Source organism: Thalassophryne amazonica, chromosome 17 (genome assembly GCF_902500255.1).
Source record: "Thalassophryne amazonica chromosome 17, fThaAma1.1, whole genome shotgun sequence".
Taxonomy (NCBI): Eukaryota; Metazoa; Chordata; class Actinopteri; order Batrachoidiformes; family Batrachoididae; genus Thalassophryne; species Thalassophryne amazonica.
Window position 1 is genome coordinate 67,159,547 of NC_047119.1, and position 22,534 is coordinate 67,182,080.

The 22,534-nt window shown below is 43.2% G+C and overlaps 1 protein-coding gene across 2 annotated transcripts in view; it reads right to left on the bottom strand.

Moving 5' to 3' along the window:
* The window catches only part of slc25a25b (solute carrier family 25 member 25b), an 85,089-nt gene that overhangs the window by 31,885 nt on the left and 30,670 nt on the right, over positions 1 to 22,534 (bottom strand). For both annotated transcript variants that reach the window (XM_034191622.1, XM_034191623.1), the window contains exons 2-3: positions 9,097 to 9,223; positions 8,855 to 8,942 (exon numbers count right to left, since the gene is read on the bottom strand). In XM_034191622.1, the coding sequence (XP_034047513.1) occupies positions 8,855 to 8,942; positions 9,097 to 9,223 (215 nt within the window). The remainder of the gene's footprint in view (positions 1 to 8,854; positions 8,943 to 9,096; positions 9,224 to 22,534) is intronic.

Genomic DNA, 22,534 nt, shown 5'->3' on the forward strand with positions numbered 1-22,534 from the left:
CACGAACAAGGATAAAGCATTGTCCTTTGGTAATAAGGGGATTGGCCACATTTTTGATCAGGATATGTCATTCAAAGCACATATTAAACAAATATGTAGGACTGCTTTTTTGCATTTACGCAATATCTCTAAAATCAGAAAGGTCTTGTCTCAGAGTGATGCTGAAAAACTAATTCATGCATTTATTTCCTCTAGGCTGGACTATTGTAATTCATTATTATCAGGTTGTCCTAAAAGTTCCCTAAAAAGCCTTCAGTTAATTCAAAATGCTGCAGCTAGAGTACTGACGGGGACTAGAAGGAGAGAGCATATCTCACCCATATTGGCCTCTCTTCATTGGCTTCCTGTTAATTCTAGAATAGAATTTAAAATTCTTCTTCTTACTTATAAGGTTTTGAATAATCAGGTCCCATCTTATCTTAGGGACCTCGTAGTACCATATCACCCCAATAGAGCGCTTCGCTCTCAGACTGCAGGCTTACTTGTAGTTCCTAGGGTTTGTAAGAGTAGAATGGGAGGCAGAGCCTTCAGCTTTCAGGCTCCTCTCCTGTGGAACCAGCTCCCAATTCAGATCAGGGAGACAGACACCCTCTCTACTTTTAAGATTAGGCTTAAAACTTTCCTTTTGGCTAAAGCTTATAGTTAGGGCTGGATCAGGTGACCCTGAACCATCCCTTAGTTATGCTGCTATAGACGTAGACTGCTGGGGGGTTCCCATGATGCACTGTTTCTTTCTCTTTTTGCTCTGTATGCACCACTCTGCATTTAATCATTAGTGATCGATCTCTGCTCCCCTCCACAGCATGTCTTTTTCCTGGTTCTCTCCCTCAGCCCCAACCAGTCCCAGCAGAAGACTGCCCCTCCCTGAGCCTGGTTCTGCTGGAGGTTTCTTCCTGTTAAAAGGGAGTTTTTCCTTCCCACTGTAGCCAAGTGCTTGCTCACAGGGGGTCGTTTTGACCGTTGGGGTTTTACATAATTATTGTATGGCCTTGCCTTACAATATAAAGCGCCTTGGGGCAACTGTTTGTTGTGATTTGGCGCTATATAAAAAAATTGATTGATTGATCAGTGTAGGCCAAAAATGAAAGTAAAAAGCAAACAAAAAAAACACCCTTAGCCTGATAAGGTAAATTTGGTGTGCTATAATTATGTCCTTAGGCATCAGCCCCTCCTATACTTTAAAATGAGAAGGAAGATACCACTCCATATCCAAGATAGGACAACTGGCCCAGTCAAAATTAAAGTGTGGAAACAGGTGACGTCATCATTTGCTTATTTGGGCGTTTCCCCGTTCCATCCGGAATCCCCTGAGTTTCTCCCTAACGTGTCGTTGAAAGTCGACCTTGCTGGGTTCTTCCTGTATCTCCCACGGCAGCAACTCCGCGAGGGTCTCTCCTGTAATCTTATTGGACCGGGCTCCCGTGCTGATCTCGTCCACCGTTATTCCCCGCTTTCGTAGATCCTCCGCAGCCTGAATCGCGTCATTATAAAGCACACTGCCTGATGAATAATGCACTCGCATCTTACTTAACGGTGTCTGGAAGCGAATTCCATTCCCTTTCAGGGCTTTCTTGACAGGGATATACTCACGTCTCTTTTTCTGCACTTCTGGCGCGTAATCATGGTCAAAAAAGACCTGCTTGTTTTGAACCTTTACCCCTTTTTTCCAAGCTGCGTGTAAAATCTTTTCTTTGTCGGAGAACCGAAGGAAGCGGACTATTATTGAACGTGGGGGTGCGCTTGCAGATGGTTTCAGTCCTGATGCACGATAAGCACGTTCACTGCAGAGGGCTCGGTCCGAGCCGATATCAGCGCCCAACTCACTTTTAATGAGATTTTCAACAAAGGTAGCAATGGACGTTCCCTCTAAGTCTTCAGGGACGCCGTACATCCTGATGTTTTTCCACCTCGCACGCCCCTCCAAACCATCCACCTTGTCCTGCAAGATCCGCTGATTTTCTAGTAGTTGCATGAGAGTGTTTTTGACTCCGATGTCCCAGAGTTCCGAATCCGCAATGGTGTCCTCTACCTGCTTTACTCGCTCAGTCACCTGGTCCACCTGGTCTGTAGTGTCTCGTAGTTTTTGATTTATTTCTTTTGTAAAATCGGCCATCTGTTTCTTTATGTCCTCCCGAAATTCTGTGTGGAATTCCTTGAAGTCGTTTTTCAATTCGGCTCGGAGAATGGCCATTTCAGTCGTAAAAACATCACCCACAGCGCCGCGGATTACATCCAGGCCCTCGCCTCGTTCGCCATCTTGTCCCGCTGCTAGTGAGCCTTCCGCGCCGGCCGTGACTTCGTTCTCCATTTTACCATCAGGAATGTTCCGTCGACCGTATCTTCCCTTCTTATTTTTGTCCCCACTCATTCCTATCGTAGAATTTAGTAGTTTGACCTAAAATACTGCTCTCGAATCGGGGGGAATATGAGGCCAATGCCAGAGATCACTTTTATGCGGCCATACCGCGTTGCGCACCACCGGAAGTCCCGGAAAAACACCCTTTTAACAGGAAGAAACCTCCAGCAGAACCAGGCTCAGGGAGGGGCAGTCTTCTGCTGGGACTAGTTGGGGCTGAGGGGAGAGAATCATGAAAAAGACATGCTGTGGAAGACAGCAGAGATCAATCACTAATGATTAAATGCAGAGTGGTGCATACAGAGGAAAAAGAAAAAGAAACACTCAGTGCATCATGGGAACCCCCCAGCTGTCTAAGTCTATAGCAGCATAACTAAGGGATGGTTCAGGGTCACCTGATCCAGCCCTAACTATAAGCTTTAGCAAAAAGGAAAGTTTTAAGCCTAATCTTAAAAGTAGAGAGGGTGTCTGTCTCCCTGATCTGAATTGGGAGCTGGTTCCAGAGGAGAGGAGCCTGAAAGCTGAAGGCTCTGCCTCCCATTCTACTCTTACAAACCCTAGGAACTACAAGTAAGCCTGCAGTCTGAGAGCGAAGCGCTCTATTGGGGTGATATGGTACTATGAGGTCCCTAAGATAAGATGGGACCTGATTATTCAAAACCTTATAAGTAAGAAGAAGAATTTTAAATTCTATTCTAGAATTAACAGGAAGCCAATGAAGAGAGGCCAATATGGGTGAGATATGTTCTCTCCTTCTAGTCCCCGTTAGTACTCTAGCTGCAGCATTTTGAATTAACTGAAGGCTTTTCAGGGAAACTTTAGGACAACCTGATAATAATGAATTACAATAGTCCAGCCTAGAGGAAATAAATGCATGAATTAGTTTTTCAGCATCACTCTGAGACGAGACCTTTCTAATTTTAGAGATATTGCGCAAATGCAAAAAAGCAGTCCTACATATTTGTTTAATATGCGCATTGAATGACATATCCTGATCAAAAAAGACTCCAAGATTTCTCACAGTACTACTAGAGGTCAGGGTAATGCCATCCAGAGTAAGGATCTGGTTAGACACCATGTTTCTAAGATTTGTGGGGCCAAGCACTACAGCCTGCTATTGAGGTGGGTGCCATTACTGAGGTATTACTTAGATTTAGAGAATTTGACAGTATCTCACTAGACATGCTGACGAAACTCATAATGTCAACAAAAAGCACAACCTGTTTATTTGATCCTATACCAACAAAACTGTTTAAGGACCTGTGGCCCGCTCTTGGCCTGACTGTGCTGGAAATTATTAATCTGTCATTAACCTCTAGATCTGTTCTTAAGAAACCTAATCTTGACCCTAGTGTATTGAAAAACTATAGGCCGATATCAAATCTATCATTTTGCTCTAAAATTCTGGAAAAAGTGGTTTCACGGCAGCGTGTGGACCACCTTACTAAGAATAATCTTTTTGAGACACTGCAGTACATACAATAACAGTAATAACAACCCTTCAGAAGCGGCAAGTCCACTTCTTAACTCCTCTCAAAGCCATTAAAATATGTCAATCGTGACTGAGTCACTTTTGTGCAGATTAAAGTCGCTAAGTGAGATCTTGTCTTGTGGCAGTCAAGAAACGAGAATCGTCCTCCGTTCCATTGGCACAGCTCCAAACGCTGTGCGGCTCTCTGCCAAGACAAAGTCCGGCCGGAATTAATAACTTCAAAACGAATTGCTGCTTTATATAAAATGACACCTCTTTCCAAACGCTGTAATACAGAAAATAAACTACAATCGACTAAAACGTTTTTTTCTTCCCAAAATGAGACGTCCTGCATTCTTTATGAATTAAACTGATGCTGACGTGAAGCACAGCCAGCTGCAAGAGTTCAGCTCAGAGGTATGGAAAGACATTCATGGCAATAATGTCTGAAAGGAAATGCTTTTGACAAAAACTACAGATTTTGTTTATTTCTATTTATATTCAGAGATCAAGGATCCACCATGTAGAGTTTATTTAGGTCCAGAGTTTAATCAATCAATCAATCAATCAATTTTTTTTATATAGCGCCAAATCACAACAAACAGTTGCCCCAAGACGCTTTATATTGTAAGGCAAGGCCATACAACAATTATGTAAAACCCCAACGGTCAAAACGACCCCCTGTGAGCAAGCACTTGGCCACAGTGGGAAGGAAAAACTCCCCTTCAACAGGAAGAAACCTCCAGCAGAACCAGGCCCAGGGAGGGGCAGTCCTCCGCCGGGACCGGCCGGGGCCGAGGGAGAGAACCAGGAAAAAGACATGCTGTGGAGGGGAGCAGAGATCGATCACTAATGATTAAATGCAGAGTGGCACATACAGAGCAAAAAGAGAAAGAAACAGTGCATCATGGGAACCCCCCAGCAGTCTACGTCCACAGCAGCACAACCAAGGGATGGCTCAGGGTCACCCGATCCAGCCCCAACTACAAGCCCCAGCAAAAAGGAAAGTCCCAAGCCCAATCTCAAAAGTAGAGAGGGTGTCTGTCTCCCTGATCTGAACTGGGAGCTGGTTCCACAGGAGAGGAGCCCGAAAGCTGAAGGCTCTGCCTCCCACTCTACTCCTACAAACCCTAGGAACTACAAGTAAGCCTGCAGTCTGAGAGCGAAGCGCTCTATTGGGGTGATATGGTACTACGAGGTCCCCAAGATAAGATGGGACCCGATTATTCAAAACCCTATAAGTAAGAAGAAGAATTTTAAATTCTATTCTAGAATTAACAGGAAGCCAATGAAGAGAGGCCAATATGGGTGAGATATGCTCTCTCCTTCCAGTCCCCGTCAGCACTCCAGCTGCAGCACTTTGAATTAACTGAAGGCTTTTTAGGGAACTTTTAGGACAACCTGATAATAATGAATCACAATAGTCCAGCCTAGAGGAAACAAATGCATGAATTAGTTTTTCAGCATCACTCTGAGACAAGACCTTTCTGATTTTAGAGATATTGCGCAAATGCAAAAAAGCAGTCCTACATATTTGTCTAATATGCGCTTTGAATGACATATCCTGATCAAAAATGACTCCAAGATTTCTCACAGTATTACTAGAGGTCAGGGCAATGCCATCCACAGTAAGGATCTGGTTAGACACCATGTTTCCAAGATTTGTGGGGCCAAGTACAACAACCTCAGTTCTATCTGAGTTCAAAAGCAGGAAATTAGAGGTCATCCATGTCTTTATGTCTGTAAGACAATCCTGCAGTTCAGCTAATTGGTGTGTGTCCTCTGGCCTCATGGATAGACAAAGCTGGGCATCATCTGCGCAACAATGAAAATCCAAGCAATACCGTCTAACAACACTGCCCAAGGGAAGCATGTATAAAGTGAATAAAATTGGTCCTAGCACAGAACCTTGTGGAACTCCCTAATTAACTTTAGTCTGTGAAGAAGATTCCCCATTTACATGAACAAATTGTAATCTATTAGACAAATATGATTCAAACCACCGCAGCGCAGTGCCTTTAATACCTATGGCATGCTCTAATCTCTGCAATAAAATTTTATGGTCAACAGTATCAAAAGCAGCACTGAGGTCCAACAGAACAAGCACAGAGATGAGTCCACTGTCCGAGGCCATAAGAAGATCATTTGTAACCTTCACTAATGCTGTTTCTGTACTATGATGAATTCTAAAACCTGACTGAAACTCTTCAAATAGACCCAATGACCAATTTCATATTTATTTATTTAAGACTCAATAAAATGTTGTTGACATAGAAGACCTTTAAAGCCTACTTTTAGTACACAGAAAATTCACAAGCGGTATAGATAAGGGAATCGATAAGGAATCGGATCGATAAACGGAATTAATAATGGTATCGATATAGATAAAATCATATCAATACCCATCCCGAACCACGCTCCATGCTCCCGCAGAATCTCGCGCATATTGAATTGTATGTTGTCGATGCGTGGAGCGTTCGTTTGGCCATTTCCGTCACTGATCTTTGGCAATGTTCGTTAGCATCTTTAAATGCACGGGAAGCTGCAAGAAACGAAGATGAACAAGATGCAAATCTAACAGAACGCTTTGAAATTCAAATATGTTTAAACTACAACCACCCAAACCCGGACAACAACCAGGAAAGAGTTTTGCTAAAGGAACTGGCCAGAAGAGGAAGCTTAGTGATGATGAGTTAAGGGAGAGAGACAGGCTATATGAAAGAAACACGAGGAAGAGAGGTTTTGTCCCGACCTGGCCACAGAGATGGCCGTGGCTTGGTCATGATCAAGAGAAGAATGAGGTTTTCTGCCAAATCGGCAGGGCCTATCCGTCGTATGCTGACAAGCAAAGTAAAGTATATGCTTGGTCCTGGTAGACCCCAGCTGTTTTGAAGCTAGTTTAAAAGTCTAACCAGCTTGCATTTGTGGAAACCCCATGGTGACAACATTAGCAAAGGAGCCAAGCATTTTTTTTTTCCAATTTTTAGATCTATAACTCCAATCTAGACAAAGCATACTTTTTATTTTTGATATGGACCTACATCTGTATTTTATATTTCTAACTGTGAGTTAGCCAACTCTGAGGGTTGCTAAAAATGCCCTCTAAATTTTATGGGAGTCACTTTATTTTTTTACAATGGAGAATGCCCTCTGATAAATTCTACTTTTTTAACTTCATGGTCCATAGACTATTTTATGATTTTCTGGATTGGTTTATATTATATAGGCAGTTTTATTTGCAGGATTTCAAGGTGGAATATCATGAACTCTCGTGCGCAAAACCATGGGCCAGTGCTCCTACACTGTGGGCCACTAACTTCTAAATTCTACTGGCCCTGTGGGCCAGTGGGGCAAATTGGTTTATGTCAAGCCCTGGAATGATCTTCTGCTTGCAATAGATTCGGACACCACTACGGTTCTGGTGCTGTTAGATCTTAGTGCTGCATTTGATACTGTGAATCATCATATTTTACTCGATAGGCTGGAGAATCATTTTGGGATTATTGGGAGAGCCCTTGCATGGTTGATGTCATACCTGACCAGTCGCTCTCACTGTGTTTTGTGCAATGACACGACCTCTAACCTTGGTGACATGAAATTTTGGGTTCAACAGGGGTCCGTCTTAGGCCCCCTACTTTTCTCCCTTTATATAGCACCCCTTGGGCACATATTGCATCATTTTGGGATTACCTTTCACTGCTATGTTGTTATAAATGCCAACAACTGCTGGTACAACCCCAATTCCAATGAAGTTGGGATGTTGTGTGAAATGTAAATAAAAACAGAATACAATGATTTGCAAATCCTTTTCAGTCTATATTCAACTGAATACACCACAAAGACAAGATATTTAATGTTCAAACTGATAAGACTTTTGTTTTGTGCAAATATTTGCTCATTTTGAAATGGATGCCTGCAACACATTTCAAAAAAGCTGGGGCAGGGGCAACAAAAGACTGGTAAAGTTGATGAATGCTCAAAGAACACCTGTTTGGAACATTCTACAGGTGAACAGGTTAATTGGAAACAGGTGAGTGTCATGATTGGGTATAAAAGGATCATCCCCAAAAGGCTCAGCTGTTCACAAGCAAAGATGGGGTGGGGATCACCACTTTGTGAACAACTGTGAAAAAATAGTCCAACAGTTTAAGAACAATGTTTCTCAACATTCAATTGCAAGGAATTTAGGGATTCCATCATCTACAGTCCATAATATAATCAGAAGATTCAGAGAATCTGGAGAACTTTCTACACGTAAGCGGCAAGGCAGAAAAGCAACACTGAATGCCCATGACCTTCGATCGCTCAGGTGGCACTGCATTAAAAACTGACATCACTGTGTAAAGAATCTTACCGCGTGGGCTCAGGAACACTTCAGAAAACCATTGTCAGTTAACACAGTTTGTCACTACATCTATAAGTGCAAGTTAAAACTCTACCATGCAAAGCATTATATAACTTGTCTTTGTGGGGTATTCAACTGAATATAGGCTGAAGAGGATTTGCAAATCATTGTATTCTGTTTTTAATTTACATTTCACACAACATCCCAGCGTCATTGGAATTGGGGTTGTATATCCATTACTAACAATACTAATTATAACTATTTATAATGAGCTTTCAGAAGAATCAAAGTGCTACACAAAAGAAGCCCAAATAATAATGGCAATAGTAAAAAGTAAACCCCAACAATGCACAAAAACTCCAAATTAGAGAGCTGTTACTAAAAAAAAAAAAAAAAAAAAAAAGTAAAACATTATTTGCTGCCATTCTCAAGACTTGTTCCTTCTGGCTGCAGTTGTGGAATTTGGCTCAGACTTCCACTGTGCTTTTCTGGCACCGACCAACAGAGGCCTTTTATATGTTTTATTACACCAACAAACAGCTGCAGAAGGTTCTGCTTAATAAATACAACGAATGAATGGACACACAACAATGAAGAGATACACACATTCCCAGATAAGGACTAAACACGTTTGTGAAAACATTTAGCACACTGGATGCTGCGAACAGCACCGTAATCCCACCTTTTAAGAATCTTCTCGGCCTGGTCTTCTGAGATGTTCACGCCCAGATCTCGAAGCGACTGCATGATTTCCTGCGAGTCAATCTGACCTGCATCAAACAACACATTTACATCAAATAAAGCCTTGTCTGATTTTGATTTAAAATGCAAAACAGTTTCCATCATCTTAATTCTTTGTGGTGCTGTCTCCATCTCATTACAGCAGAAAAGACATTAGCCTGTATTTGCTGAAAGAATTCTCACCATCATTCTTCTTGTCCAGACTCTTGAAAACAAGGCGGAGTTTCTTCTCATGATCCCTGAGATAATGGACAAACTCTTCAAAGTCTAACTGTCCATCCAAATCTTTGTCTCCTGCTTTGACAATTTTCTGCAGAGACAGAATAAATCTTTGAATGATCTGCAACCAGCCTTAAGCCTCCGTCACACATAGCAAGAATGTGGAGGAACCATTCTGACACGGCAAATATTGCCATAATCTGACGCAGTTGGGAGGAAAAGAAGGGTGGTCAGACGTGGCCCGAACACATCCAGACTGCCTCGTGCCCACCTGCAGGATGCAGCCCAAACATATTTCAGACAACAGTCAGACGATACAGATTGCTGTCAGATGGCACCAATATTGGAGCCGTCACTCACTCACTCACGCAATCAAATCTCTGCTTGTCCTCACATTCCCAGCGCTAAACTGACCTGTCATCAGTGTGTGTCTCACATGACGGAGCGCGCGCGTGTACATGTGTAGAACAGGTAATCCAAGCGATCTGAGCACAGGAGCTGTCCATCTAGAGAGCGCACAAAAGGCTGACAGCTGTCAGTGATCGCCTGATGTTGTACAGGCGGGTGAAAAATCCCTTTAGGTGTTTGATCAGTATATACTTGCATTGCTAGATTTTATTTGTCCGGCTGGACTGCTGTTGAACCGTGCTGGCAGTGCGCCAACTTCCCACATGTGCATAACTTTCAGATGCAGCCAGTGGACTTTCTCTTTTTTAAACTCTTTTTGTGGCCATTTCATTTGATACACATCTTAACACAACTGCAGTTGTATTATTGTTGTGGGACGGCACTTCACATGGGATTATTCATACCAGAGGTGGATTATGTATTTGTCATCTGATCAACGTTGCCAGCACACAGCGCAGTCGGGTGAAAGGGACCAGCTGTCTGCGCTGTGCTGTGGAACGCAGGGTACCGGAGGTGAGTTACATGCTTATTGATGTCGTCATGTGCTGGACAAACATTTCCACATCATACCTGCTATAGACTTAGGAGGTGTACGTGTCATAACATCTGCGTTACAGTGGCGACATCCTGTTTAGCTGCGTTATGGGGCGCTGGACTGAGCCTGTGACGCACGTACAGTGTCAGATACATGTTATTACGTAACACTTCCTTCGCCCTCCCTGGCCGGGGTCCAGTGGAGGTGGACAAACGTGGCACAGCATGTCGGCAGGATTTGCTGTGACCAATCAATCTCAGAGCTCAATCAACCGTGATCAGATCGCTTCAAATGCTGTTTTGATGCTGTCAGAATATGTAAGTTGCGGTCAGATGGTTGTCAGATTATACATGGACCGCCGTCGGATAGGTGTCCCATCTCGACAGCACCTGGAGAGTTTTGAACATGTGCATCACACTCGGGGCCGCCGGCCGATTATGGCCAACTGCGTTGACTTCCACAGATGGCTGTCACTCTGCGTGACTCCGGCTATGTGTGACGGGGGTATTAGAAAATAACAAAAACAGGGAGGAAAAAAGGTGCTTGCAGGGAAGACTTGTAGCTTCATTTCAAAAGGGTTTAACAATAAATCACCTTAGCCATTCAGAAATTACAGCCATACACACGCCTTCCATTTTCAGAGCCCATAATTAAGTGGACAACCTAATTATGAAGATTACTTTTAATATAAATCATCACTTTTACACCCGTTGTCTTTATAAATGTCAGGGGATGGATACATGAACATTTCCAAGTCACTGACTACATCTTAGACTTCATTCACATAAATCATTAAGAAATGCAAGCAGTGTTGTATTGTGTGGTAAATCTGGCTCGAGCAAGCATGTCCAAATAAACTGAATCACCATGCAAGAATGAGACCAGTGAGGGAAGCCACCAAGACACTCAGACAACTCTGAAGGATTGACAGACTTCTATGGCTGCATGCAGTGCAGTCGTAAAATGCACGCCTGTCTCTGTTCTCTCCTGTGAATGAAACAGAGAAGAAGCAGAGGGGTTTTTTTTTGGAATCTGGACTCATTCTGTCTGTGATTTGGGGTAAATACATTTCCCAGTGCGCCTGTTTAACTTTTATTTTTCACAAAGTGGTGATCGCTGTGCCTCTTCTACCTCGACTTATTTCCCTTGCTCTTTTTTTGCACAAACCGAAGAGACTTTTGTGTTTTTCCCCCCTTAATCTTAATAATAAATAAGATCAGATTGTATTTTCCCCCTTCAAACATTTTGGAGGTGATGTCATTGCGCTATGTTTGGAGTGTGCACAGAGAACTGCAGCATCCAGATGGTAACCAGTGGCTGAGGATTGTGGGGAAGTCCGGAAAATCAGGTGCAAAGTGCGGCAGTCGCGGGTGGCTGAGTTCGCCAGCCAGTCACAGCTGTTCTCATCATCCTCCCCCCCCTTCCATCCTCTTCTTTCTTACCACACGCTGCCTTGCATTGTGCTGCGCCCGTGCTCGCAGTTTCCTCCATCATCCAGTGCAGCGAGCTCACCTCCAACAGCGCCGCCCTGACCCTGTCCCACGGTGACTAAATCTGACTCCTGCTCCTGTCTGCACGAGGACAGACCCCCAACCCTGATCTTTTCCTCATAAGAATTAATTTTGGAGACTTTACGCACTGGATTACGCTTTTGTCCACATGGCCAGGTATCCCACTAGGAGTCAACAAGGTGGCCAGGAGTTGCTCGTCTCTTAAGAGTGGGCGCACTTTCACCTGTTCCCCTCTCTGCGTGGGTGCGCAGCACTTAGACTCTTCCTAAAAACTCAAAGCAAATCTCTACAACTCGATATCAATTAATTAAAAATAGAAAAGCCAAGATGATGGGTTGCATAAGTAATCAGCCCCTTTGCTATAATACCCGTAATTAATCAGTTTAATTGCCAATTTTCTTCATACAAGTCAGGGGATGGATACATGAACATTTCCAAGTCACTGAATATGTCTTGAACTTTATTTACATCAGTTATGAAGAAATACAAACAGTTTGGCACTGTATGGTAACTCTGTGTGGAGTAGACAGTTCTCACAAACTGAGTGACTGTGCAAGAAGGAGAAGAGTCCAGCATGTTGACCTCCAAGATCGTCTGAGACCAGCCACTCGGACAGCTGCTGAAACAATCGGTTTGCATAACCAAAGAATTTCTGCACAAACTGTCAGAAACCATCTCAGGGAAGCTCATCTGCATGCTCGCCGTCCTCATCGGGGTCTCGACCTGACTCCAGTTCGTCGTCGTAACCGACTTGAGTGGACAAATGCTCACATTCGCTGGCGTTTGGCACGTTGGAGAGGTGTTCTCTTCACGGATGAATCCCGGTTCACACTGTTCAGGGCAGATGGCAGACAGCGTGTGTGGCATCGTGTGGGTGAGCGGTTTTCTGATGTCAGTGTTGTGGATCGAGTGGCCCATGGTGGCGGTGGGGTTATGGTATGGGCAGGTGTCTGTTATGGACGAAGAACACAGGTGCATTTTATTGATGGCATTTTGAATGCACAGAGATACCGTGACGAGATCCTGAGGCCCATTGTTGTGCCATACATCCAAGAACATCACCTCATGTTGCAGCAGGATAATGCACGGCCCCATGTTGCAAGGATCTGTACACAATTCTTGGAAGCTGAAAATGTCCCAGTTCTTGCATGGCCGGCATACTCACCAGACATGTCACCCATTGAGCATGTTTGGGATGCATCTTGATATGGCACACCTGTGAGGTGGGATGGATTATCTCAGCAAAGGAGAAGTGCTCACTATCACAGATTTAGACTGGTTTGTGAACAATATTTGAGGGAAAAGGTGATATTGTGTATGTGGAAAAAGTTTTAGATCTTTGAGTTCATCTCATACAAAATGGGAGCAAAACCAAAAGTGTTGCGTTTATATTTTTGTTGAGTATATGTGTAAATTTTCATTTGCAAACCATTTACATGTTATCTATTAGGGATGTCCCGATCTGATCAAAGTAGTCAGCATCAGGCCCAATTAAATTTTTTTTTTAATGATCAAAATCTGCTATGATACAGTGCTTCCAGAAATTATTCACAGCGCTTCACTTTTTCACCATTTTATGGTACAGCCTTATTCCAAAATAGAGTAAATTCATTTTTCCCTCAAAATTCTACTCACAACACCCCATAATGATAACATGAAAAAAAGTTTTGGGAATTTTAGAAAATGTATTAAAAAACCTACGAAATCACATGTACATAAGTATTCACACCCTTTGTTCAACACTTTGTTGATGCACCTTTGGCAGCAATTACAGTCTCAAGTCTTATTGAATATGATGCCACAAGTTTGGTGCACCTATATTTGGGCAGTTTTGTCAATTTCTCTTTGCAGCACCTCTCAATCATCAGGTTGGATGAGGAATGTCGGTGCACAGCCATTTCCAGATCTCTCCAGAGATGTTCAATCTGATTCAGGTGTGGGCTCTGGCTGGGCCACTCAAGGACATTCACAGAGTTGTCCTGAAGTCACTCCGCTTAGGGTCATTGTCCTGCTGAAAGATGAACCGTCACCCCAGTCTGAGGTCCAGAGCGCTCTGGAGCAGGTTTTCATCCAGGATGTCTCTGTGCATTGCTGCATTCATCTTTCCCTCAATTCTGACTAGTCTCCCAGTTTCTGCTGCTGAAAGACATCTCCACAGCATGATGCTGCCACCACCATGCTTCACTCTAGGGATGGTGCCTGGTTTCCTCCAAATATGACACCTGGCATTCATGCCAAAGAGTTCAATCTTTGTCTCATCAGACCAGAGAATTTTGTTTCTCCTGGTCTGAGAGTCCTTCAGGTGTCTTTTGTCAAACTCCAGATGGGCTGCCATGTGCCTTTTACTAAGGCTTTGGCAGGACAGCAAACTGGACAACCCACACCAACCACCTGTACAGGAAGGGTCAGAACAGACTGTACTTCCTGAGGAGGCTGCGGTCATTTAACATCTGCAGGAAACTCCTATGGATGTTCTACCAGTCCGTAGTAGCCAAAGTTCTCTTTTACATTGTGGTGTGTTGGGGGGAGGGGGCAGCACATCCAAGAAGGACACATCCAGGTTAGACAAACTGATCAGGTGGGCTGGCTCTGTGGTTGGCATGAAGCTGGACTCTCTGGTGACGGTGGCAGAGAAGAGAACACTGGACAAACTGCTGGACATTATGGATGATGCCAGTCACCCTCTGCACACTGTCATGCTTCTTACCCTGTGTGCCGCTGGAACCTCAGTTTCCCTGAGGGAGTCTTCCCAAGGGATCAATAAAGTTCTGTCAAATCTAATCTAATCTGAATCATTATAGAAGTGATCTGTAATCTGTAGTGGGATACATTTTAAAGTCAACCTCCCAATACTGCTGTCCAAATACTTATGAACTACTACAGAAACAGACGGCAGCTGAAATAAGATTTTGGCTCATTTGGGTCAGACACAGTATGTTTACTTATAAATGAGCATATTAACTTGAATAACTAATCGGCATGTCTTATTCAAGACAGTGGTAGCAGCGTGTGGAGGAGGAGCAAAAGTCGAGGTCAGAGCAGCTTCCCCTATCTCCAACCATCTGTCCAGTGTTGACTCAACGCACACTTTAAGGCACTTTACAGCCTTCAGAGGGAGTGCAGGGCTGTCCAAACAGCTGGACATCATCTACATGTTTGTCTATAGCAGAATGTTCCGGAACAATATGCAGCCAAACGGTTTGTTCTTCTAAAGAGGACCAAGAGACAAAGACAGAGATTTGAGCTGCAATGCTCCATTTATTATTAAGGCTTATAACTGTACAAATTATACATTTATTGTTGTTGCTAAAACTATTATTCGTTGTTTATAACCACTGTGGTTATTACCTTTATTCTTAATATTGTGTTTGCATTAAATCGCTTCTTTTGCATGGAACACTCTAAAACCGAAGAACACAACAGCAAAACATAACTAGAGCCCTGATCCCACAGAATAATGAAGGATGAATAATGAGCCATGTAGCATGTTTTTTTTTTTTTTTATGAGTCCAGTTATTCAACAATTGTGGGAAAATAGTTGCTCTAAGAGGCGAAATATTCGGCTAACGAGGCTCATCTCTGAGCGTGGGGCTAATTTCAAGAAGTTCAGAATTTAGCAACAACAGCGTGGGGCAGTTTGTGTACGAGGTACTACGAGGACAATCAAGGATTTTAGACGCATGTTTGTGGTGAGGATGAGGCTGTTAAAAGCCCATTATCTACAAGGACCAGACAGGCTATTTTGGACAGGCTCAGCCCTCTTGTGCCACTACAATCCCACCTGCTTTGTGCGCCGGACGCTGTATATAAAATAATTATTCTGTAGCAGATTAATCATTTACTGTCAGAGCTTGGGTATTGAAAACACCTCTAATTGCTTCTGGAATCACAAGAGGACATTTGGAGCTTTTTTCCTGTCCCTCTCTTGTGTGCTGAGGTGGAGAACATATTTGGAACAGCCTAAAATGTAAGTATTTGTAATGTTTATATTGTAATAGCTTGGTAAAACAGTTTCATGTTCATTCCTTCTCATAAGCAGCTGTAAAAGTATGTTTATGATGAGGCACACCCTGAGAGCACTGTGAATTGAAAACCCACACTTTAAAGGGACCACGTGTGGGAGGGCTGGAGGTTTGCACCAAACCCATGCCTAAAACGTGCACCAACGTCGCATTACATGGCACTACATGGATCATATCCGGTGACACGAGCCATTCGAGGCTAGACGGGGCTCAAATGACAGGTCGGTCAGGGTTCACTAGAGGCTGATACCTGGCACATCTGAGGTACAGAGAAGCACATAAAGGCGCCTCAGTAGCAGATATGTGGTAGCTTAAAACGTAGATCATTCTTCAAATAATCGATGACACACCCATGCGTGGCTCATTATTCATGGCTTATTATTTGGTGGGAGCGAGGCTTAAGATGCAAGGAAACAAACACAATCATTTACTCTGACGGTTAACATAACTGGTTAACGTGCTCAGACAGCTAAATGAGCTGTCTGAGCACGTTAACCAGTAGAGTAGACTGAACATTCTCCTATTAATGTGAAGCTCAAGTCTAAAATTGAAACAGATACTGAAGAGAGAAAAAATAAATCAAGGTTCAGCTCACCTGGTTTTAGTACACGTGTGGACAAAATTGTCAATACCCCAATACTTCATGTACACATTTTAATATATGGTAAGAAATAAATTCAAACAGCAATTTTTAAAATCTTTTTTTTTTTTAAATATCCAAAGTTATTCGAAACAACAACAAACCAAAATACTTTCATGAAATGAAATAAAAAATCCTGACATAAAATGTATGCTGGACTCTGTTATTGGCGCCCTTTGATGAAGTTACAGTAAATCACTTTCACAGCCAGTTTTCTTTAGACAAGTCAGTAAATCAATTAGTATTTGTGGTGCCATCGTACACTTCTCTCGCAGCTTGGAAAATATCATGGTTTCAAGGTCACAGTATGGTTCAAATCATGCTACATGCCTGTCAGGTCATACTGGTACAGCACTACAGATTTGTGCCCATCTCATACAGACAGCAGGTTTGTGGCTTTGAGAGACACATGTAGCACTTGGCAGGATGTGGCAAGTGTTTTAGACATGACCTCGCCAGCAAATGCCACAAAAAGACCATCTGCATTATCATGCAACAAACGCGCTAATAACTCACAATGCACACGTGCTAATAACTCAACACACACAAATCACTCGACATACTGCCACTGACACGCCATGCACATGCCACAACTGGTTGCACTACCGCTATGAGCTATAGGCATTATGGCTGCCACAAATGATTATTTTGATAATCAACTAGTCACCGATTATTTTTGCGGTTAAGCCCCTTTCACATTGGTGTATTCGTAGAGCTGCGTATTGCAGCGTTGTGTTTCATTTAAATATGCCTGAAATGCGCGCGTACTCAGCCTTTTTCAGTGTTCGTTTCATACTTGCAGTTGTGTGTGTTCGCGTTTTAATGTGTGCACACAGTTGCGTGTACCATGCCGCTATTAAACCAGTTCAGTGCTATTTCCTGCCTCTTTGGAAGTGCGCTTGGTTCTCTACTGCAGGTCTGGTGCGGCTCAAAAACAGAGTCATTTAACATTATTATTATTATTATTTTGTCTTGGTGGATCACTTTCATTGTGTCTGGCTGTGGTAAATGCTGCCCTGAACAAAACGCTGTGACTTGTTAAACTTTTAAAGCTCCAGTTGCTCCGATCAGGTCCGCTGATATGATCAGACTGATCAATCAGGTTGTCTGATGATTGCACCGACATGCAGTGAGTGCGCGTTTATTTTAAAGAGTCACAGCTCTTTTCAGCTTTGATCAGACTGATCGATCAAATCGTCTGTTGATCAGAGAGAGAGAGAGAGAGAGAGAGAGAGAGAGAGAGAGAGAGACCGACCAACCGTTTCTGGATTTCTGAGTTGAGGTTCGATTCCCTGTTCTGAACACACCGGTGCTGTGGGCTGTGTGCTCATGTTCTCCAGCTGACGCACTCAGTTTTTGTTTTTTTGTACAGGAGCGCAGTGTTGCACAGACTTGCATGCAGTAACGTTGTGCTGCGCAGACCTGCTTCAAACTGTGTCCAGCGCTCTACGCCGAAGAAAATGAAACATGTTTAATTTCTTCCATCCTACGCGCGTAGACCTCAACATACTGCTGCGCAGGGAGAAAAAAACAACGTAGAGCTGCTAAAAGTGGGTGTAGAACTGCTCAACTCAGTGTAGACGATACGCTGCAATGAGCAGCTCTACGAATACGCCATTTTACTAGAGTAATCGGATCATACGTAAATTGCTGCTTATTGCACCAGCATGCAGCTGTTATTTGTCTTTGAATGTTGCTGTTGTTTATTATATCATTTAATTAATTACAACCCCAATTCCAATGAAGTTGGGATGTTGTGCGAAATGTAAATGTAAATAAAAACAGAACACAATGATTTGCAAATCCTCTTCAACCTATATTCAATTGAATACACCACAAAGACAAGATATTTAATGTTCAAACTGATAAACTTTATTTTTGTTGTTGTTTAGAATGATTTAAGAGGTTTTACCTTTATCATCTGAAGGCCAATAATCCCATTAATCCATTTGATTACTTTGGGTGAAGAGACTCTGTCTCAGACGTGCTGCTGTGGTCCAAAATGACGCATGCGCATACGCAAAAGGCGGACCAATTTTTATGGGCGGACTGTTCAGTCTGCGACACTGGATTATCACCACTGTGCATGTGTGTCAAGGACAGAAAGGCAGCAGAAGTCACAGCAGCAGCTTTGAGAGAAAAACAAAGCTTAAAAAAAAAAAAAAAGATGACGTCGATTATTAAATTAGTCACTGACGATTTTGATAGTTGATGTAATCATGACTAGTCGACTAATCGTGGCAGCCCTAACAGGCATGTTACTGCTATGTACTTTATGCGTTATTGGTAGTACAGGTAAACCCCGTTAACTCGTGCATGCATAAGTTGTGACTCAGCTTTACTCGTGGTCAATATGTGGACTCTAAAAATTTAAACTATTGTATGCTCACGGTTTCAGATAACTCGCGGCCCATTTTTGTGGACCCCAACTCGTGCAAGCTAACAGGGCTCACCTGTATGTGGCAGATACCCAGTGAAGTCTTCACTCGCCACCAACTTGCCAGATATCGCACACTACTGGTTGTCACGCATATGCCTTCGATGTGAGAGTAAGTTTTCCGTCACATGACCACCACCCACTCTTAGTGGTAGTCATGTGATAATCAGAAGTAATCATGCTCAGAGTATTTAGTCACTACCTGTTGAAGATCCACAGGTGGTGCCACCATAATGATGGCAGCGGTCTTCCTGGGAGCCACATTACTCCTGCTGACTTGTTCACTCTCAAACGAGTGTGCAGACTTTCCACTTTGTTCTCTGCACTTTTCAGTGGCATCAGTCTGGCTTTCCTCTGAAAAGTGGGTTTCAGTAGACTTACAGTGTGTCCTGCCAAAAAGCCTCTGAGACAGGAAACTCAGCATGCCCTGCAGCATTGTCAGCTTCGGGTTTCTGCCTGTCAAACACAAAAACAGCACCTAACGCAAAAAAAACAAAACACAAATTGCAAGACAACTATGGAAAGGCACTGATAAGAAAGTCTGCACTTTCACTCCACTGTGTCTGTGCCTCATCTTCTCACTGGATCACTTTCTCATTAAAATCACTCAGATCTCTTCAGTCAACTGATGTCCAGTTACAGGTTCCACCGGCATCCATCTAATGTAGCAGACACGACTCTCGAACACCAGCAACAACTTTAGCGTCTGAGGCTGACACATGGCTATTTCTCCATATATCACAGCCAGGTTTCTCCCCAATGTAAATATTTCATGTTGTATATCGTAATTATAGGAGCAGCAGCAGCAGGGTAGAAGCAGGTTTTACCACTAAGTACCACTTCAGTATCGGCAGAGTAATGCAGCAAAGAGAGCCTTCAGAAACCTGCATCCTCACTGCAGGCATCTCTGACCAATCACAGCAGCCCATACTAGCAGGTCAGCCTGTAGAGCTGTGAAAGTAGATCCTCAGCCAATGCAGAGCAGGATACTAGACAAATTCATTTATGCCTTGTCAGGCAGTGAAAAGGGGAGGAATAAGTGTTGGGTTTTCCCTTGGTCACAACGACTGTATTTCACAGAAGAAACTGCTGAGTGATCTCTGTGCCACACAAGCTCTGACTCATTACAACATCAACATCATCATCATCATCATTATCCAGGTGATCCAGTCAGTCAGTGATCAACTTCTGGCACAATTTGAAATAACCATGTGTGCTATTTACTGATTGTAAAATGGCCCAACAGTGGTGCAGTCCTGTGCAACATGTTACTGACTAAAACATGTTACTAACAGAAACAGTCAATAACATGTTGTACAGGTGTCTGTGTTTAACAACTCACCACTGATAAACTGGTCCACATCATGTTGAAAATGTTCTAATATACAAACGAAAACATAAATGTAATAATAATACATTTCGACTTACCACCTGAACCAACAGCTTTTTCCTCTTTTTTTGTTATCTGTATAATCTGGATGCTGTGGATCATTCTTTGTGAGTTTCTTTGAGGTGTGTTTGGAAAAAGAAAGACCAAAAAATGGAATGGTAATGCCATGGTTAAATTTTTTTCCAGTGCAAGAAAGATTAAGTGGATCAATGACTCATGCTCACTGTGCCCATGATGTGCCATTTTTGAAAAGTTGATAGGTTACAAAGTAGAGTGCAGTGTGAACGTCATATTTCTGTCCAAACCTAACCCACGTTCGACAGAGCAGTAACCGAACATTTTGGCATTTTGATGTTTCTGTCCAAACTTAACCCCAAGCCAGCGTGGTTTATATTTGTTCTTTCCATTCTAAACAAATGCCCACGAACAGGAAAAAAGCAGTTAGATCTTGTATTTCCATTTATTTTTAATGAACAAAAATGAACGTTTCCATCATGTGAAGCAGACTTGTTAGCTACCCCAGCACAGAGTAAATAAAGTCTTTAAATCTGACCTGTTCCATCTTTTGACTCTGATTCATCATCAGAACCTGATGAAAACTGTTATCCACATGACACCTTTGTTTTAGAAGACGATGTCTGGAAGTACTTTAATTCCTTATTGTGGAAATTACTTGTGAATAAATGCAGCGTTTGTAAAGAAGTTCCTTGGTGTTGTAATATGGGGGGGAGGGGTTTAAACGAGAAATGGGGGTTCCGCGCCCCTTGTTTTGGCTGTGCGCCCCCTTGATGCAATGTCGATTTTGTTTTATTAAGCATTATTCCTTGCATACAGCCTTCCCCTCAGCAATCGATTTCTTCCATATATACATAACATTGACACCAGGAAATAGCAAGTCCATTCCTAATAAACACAGGGATTAAAGTTTGCAGTCCCTAAATCGGATTTCCCTCAACTGGGTTGCCAAAAATGCAGGGTTTGCGCCAATGCAATCAGGCTGGATGCAAGATATAAAATTTACCACCTTCAAAAATCGATTTTTTGAAGAATGTCTGTTTTGTTTTCATTGTTTCTCCTGGCAGCGAGTACCTATCTATTCTGTTGTGTGGGCCGCCAGAAGAGGAGGTACTGCTGGCCCACCACCAGAGGGCGCCCTGCCTGAAGTGCGGGCTTCAGGCACGAGAGGGCGCTGCCGCCACGGACACAGCCGGGGGTGACAGCTGTCACTCATTATCTCATGACAGCTGTCACCCATCTACACTTCATCGTACTACTGCATAAAACCCGGACGTCATCTCCACCTCATTGCCAAGATATCATCTACCTGTGAAGGTAATATTCTCTGCTGTGTCTGAACTTAACACTGACTTTATAGTCTGAACTTCTTTGCAGCCGTTTTCCTGTGGGTGTTGCCTTATCTGTGGGATTGGCGTTTTGGTGTGATCAGCGACGGCTTCGCTTCACACCCCAACCAGATAAGTGGTTAACAGGAGCTGCACGAGTGTGTGATTAGAGGTGGAGGTGACTTTCCACCTTCTGACTGTTTTTGTTACTGGGTGTGCACACACCCACATCTCACTGTTTGTGCTCCTCGCCAGCAGTACCAGATCCGACAGTTGGGGACGGTGATTACCTGGGAATTCGGGACTTGGCGGCTCCAGTATTCACCGGGTTCGGTGGTGGCGGAAATCGTGTGGTTCCGGCTCTTCTCAGGACAGACGTCTTCTATCCTCGAGCCTGCCCACACGTCACCTTTGTGTATTGACTGCTATCAGATTCTGAGATTGTCTGTATATTCGTTGTGCACATTCACAACATTAAATTGTTACCTTTTGGCTCATCTATTGACGTTCATTTGCACCCCCTGTTGTGGGTCCGTGTCACTACACTTTCCCCAACATATTCCTCTTATTCCTGTTTGTAGGAGGAGGAGGGGAGCGGCAGTGTGAGTGTCATGTAGGGGTGTCGGAAAAAAACTGATTCACATCCAAATCGCGATTCTTATTTATTACGATTCTGAATCTATCCAAAATGTCCAAGAATCGATTTTTAAAAAGCATTTTTTTAAACATTTTCTTGATTACTCGCTGCGTGTACTGTTTGTCAGGCAACAGCTTCCATACTACAGCGTCCCCGCGAGGGAGGGTCCAGCGTGCTTCAAACATTTGTGAGCTGCTGCTTAGCATGGTGGATGAAGAGCTAATTCAGCCAGCACTGTGTTTGCTGAAGGCAAATATTTGAGCGCATTCTGGATTTTATTATTTGCTGCATAAGAAAGAGCTTGACATGACTTATGCAGTGTGCAAAATCTGCAAAATGAAAGTGAAGTACTTCAGAAACACTTCAAATCCGCAAGTCCACATGCTACGCTATCACCCGGAGCTAAAAGGAGCGGAGCAGCGGTATCTGCCGACTACTGACCAGTGCTTCACTAAACTGCCAGCCAACTCTGAACGAGC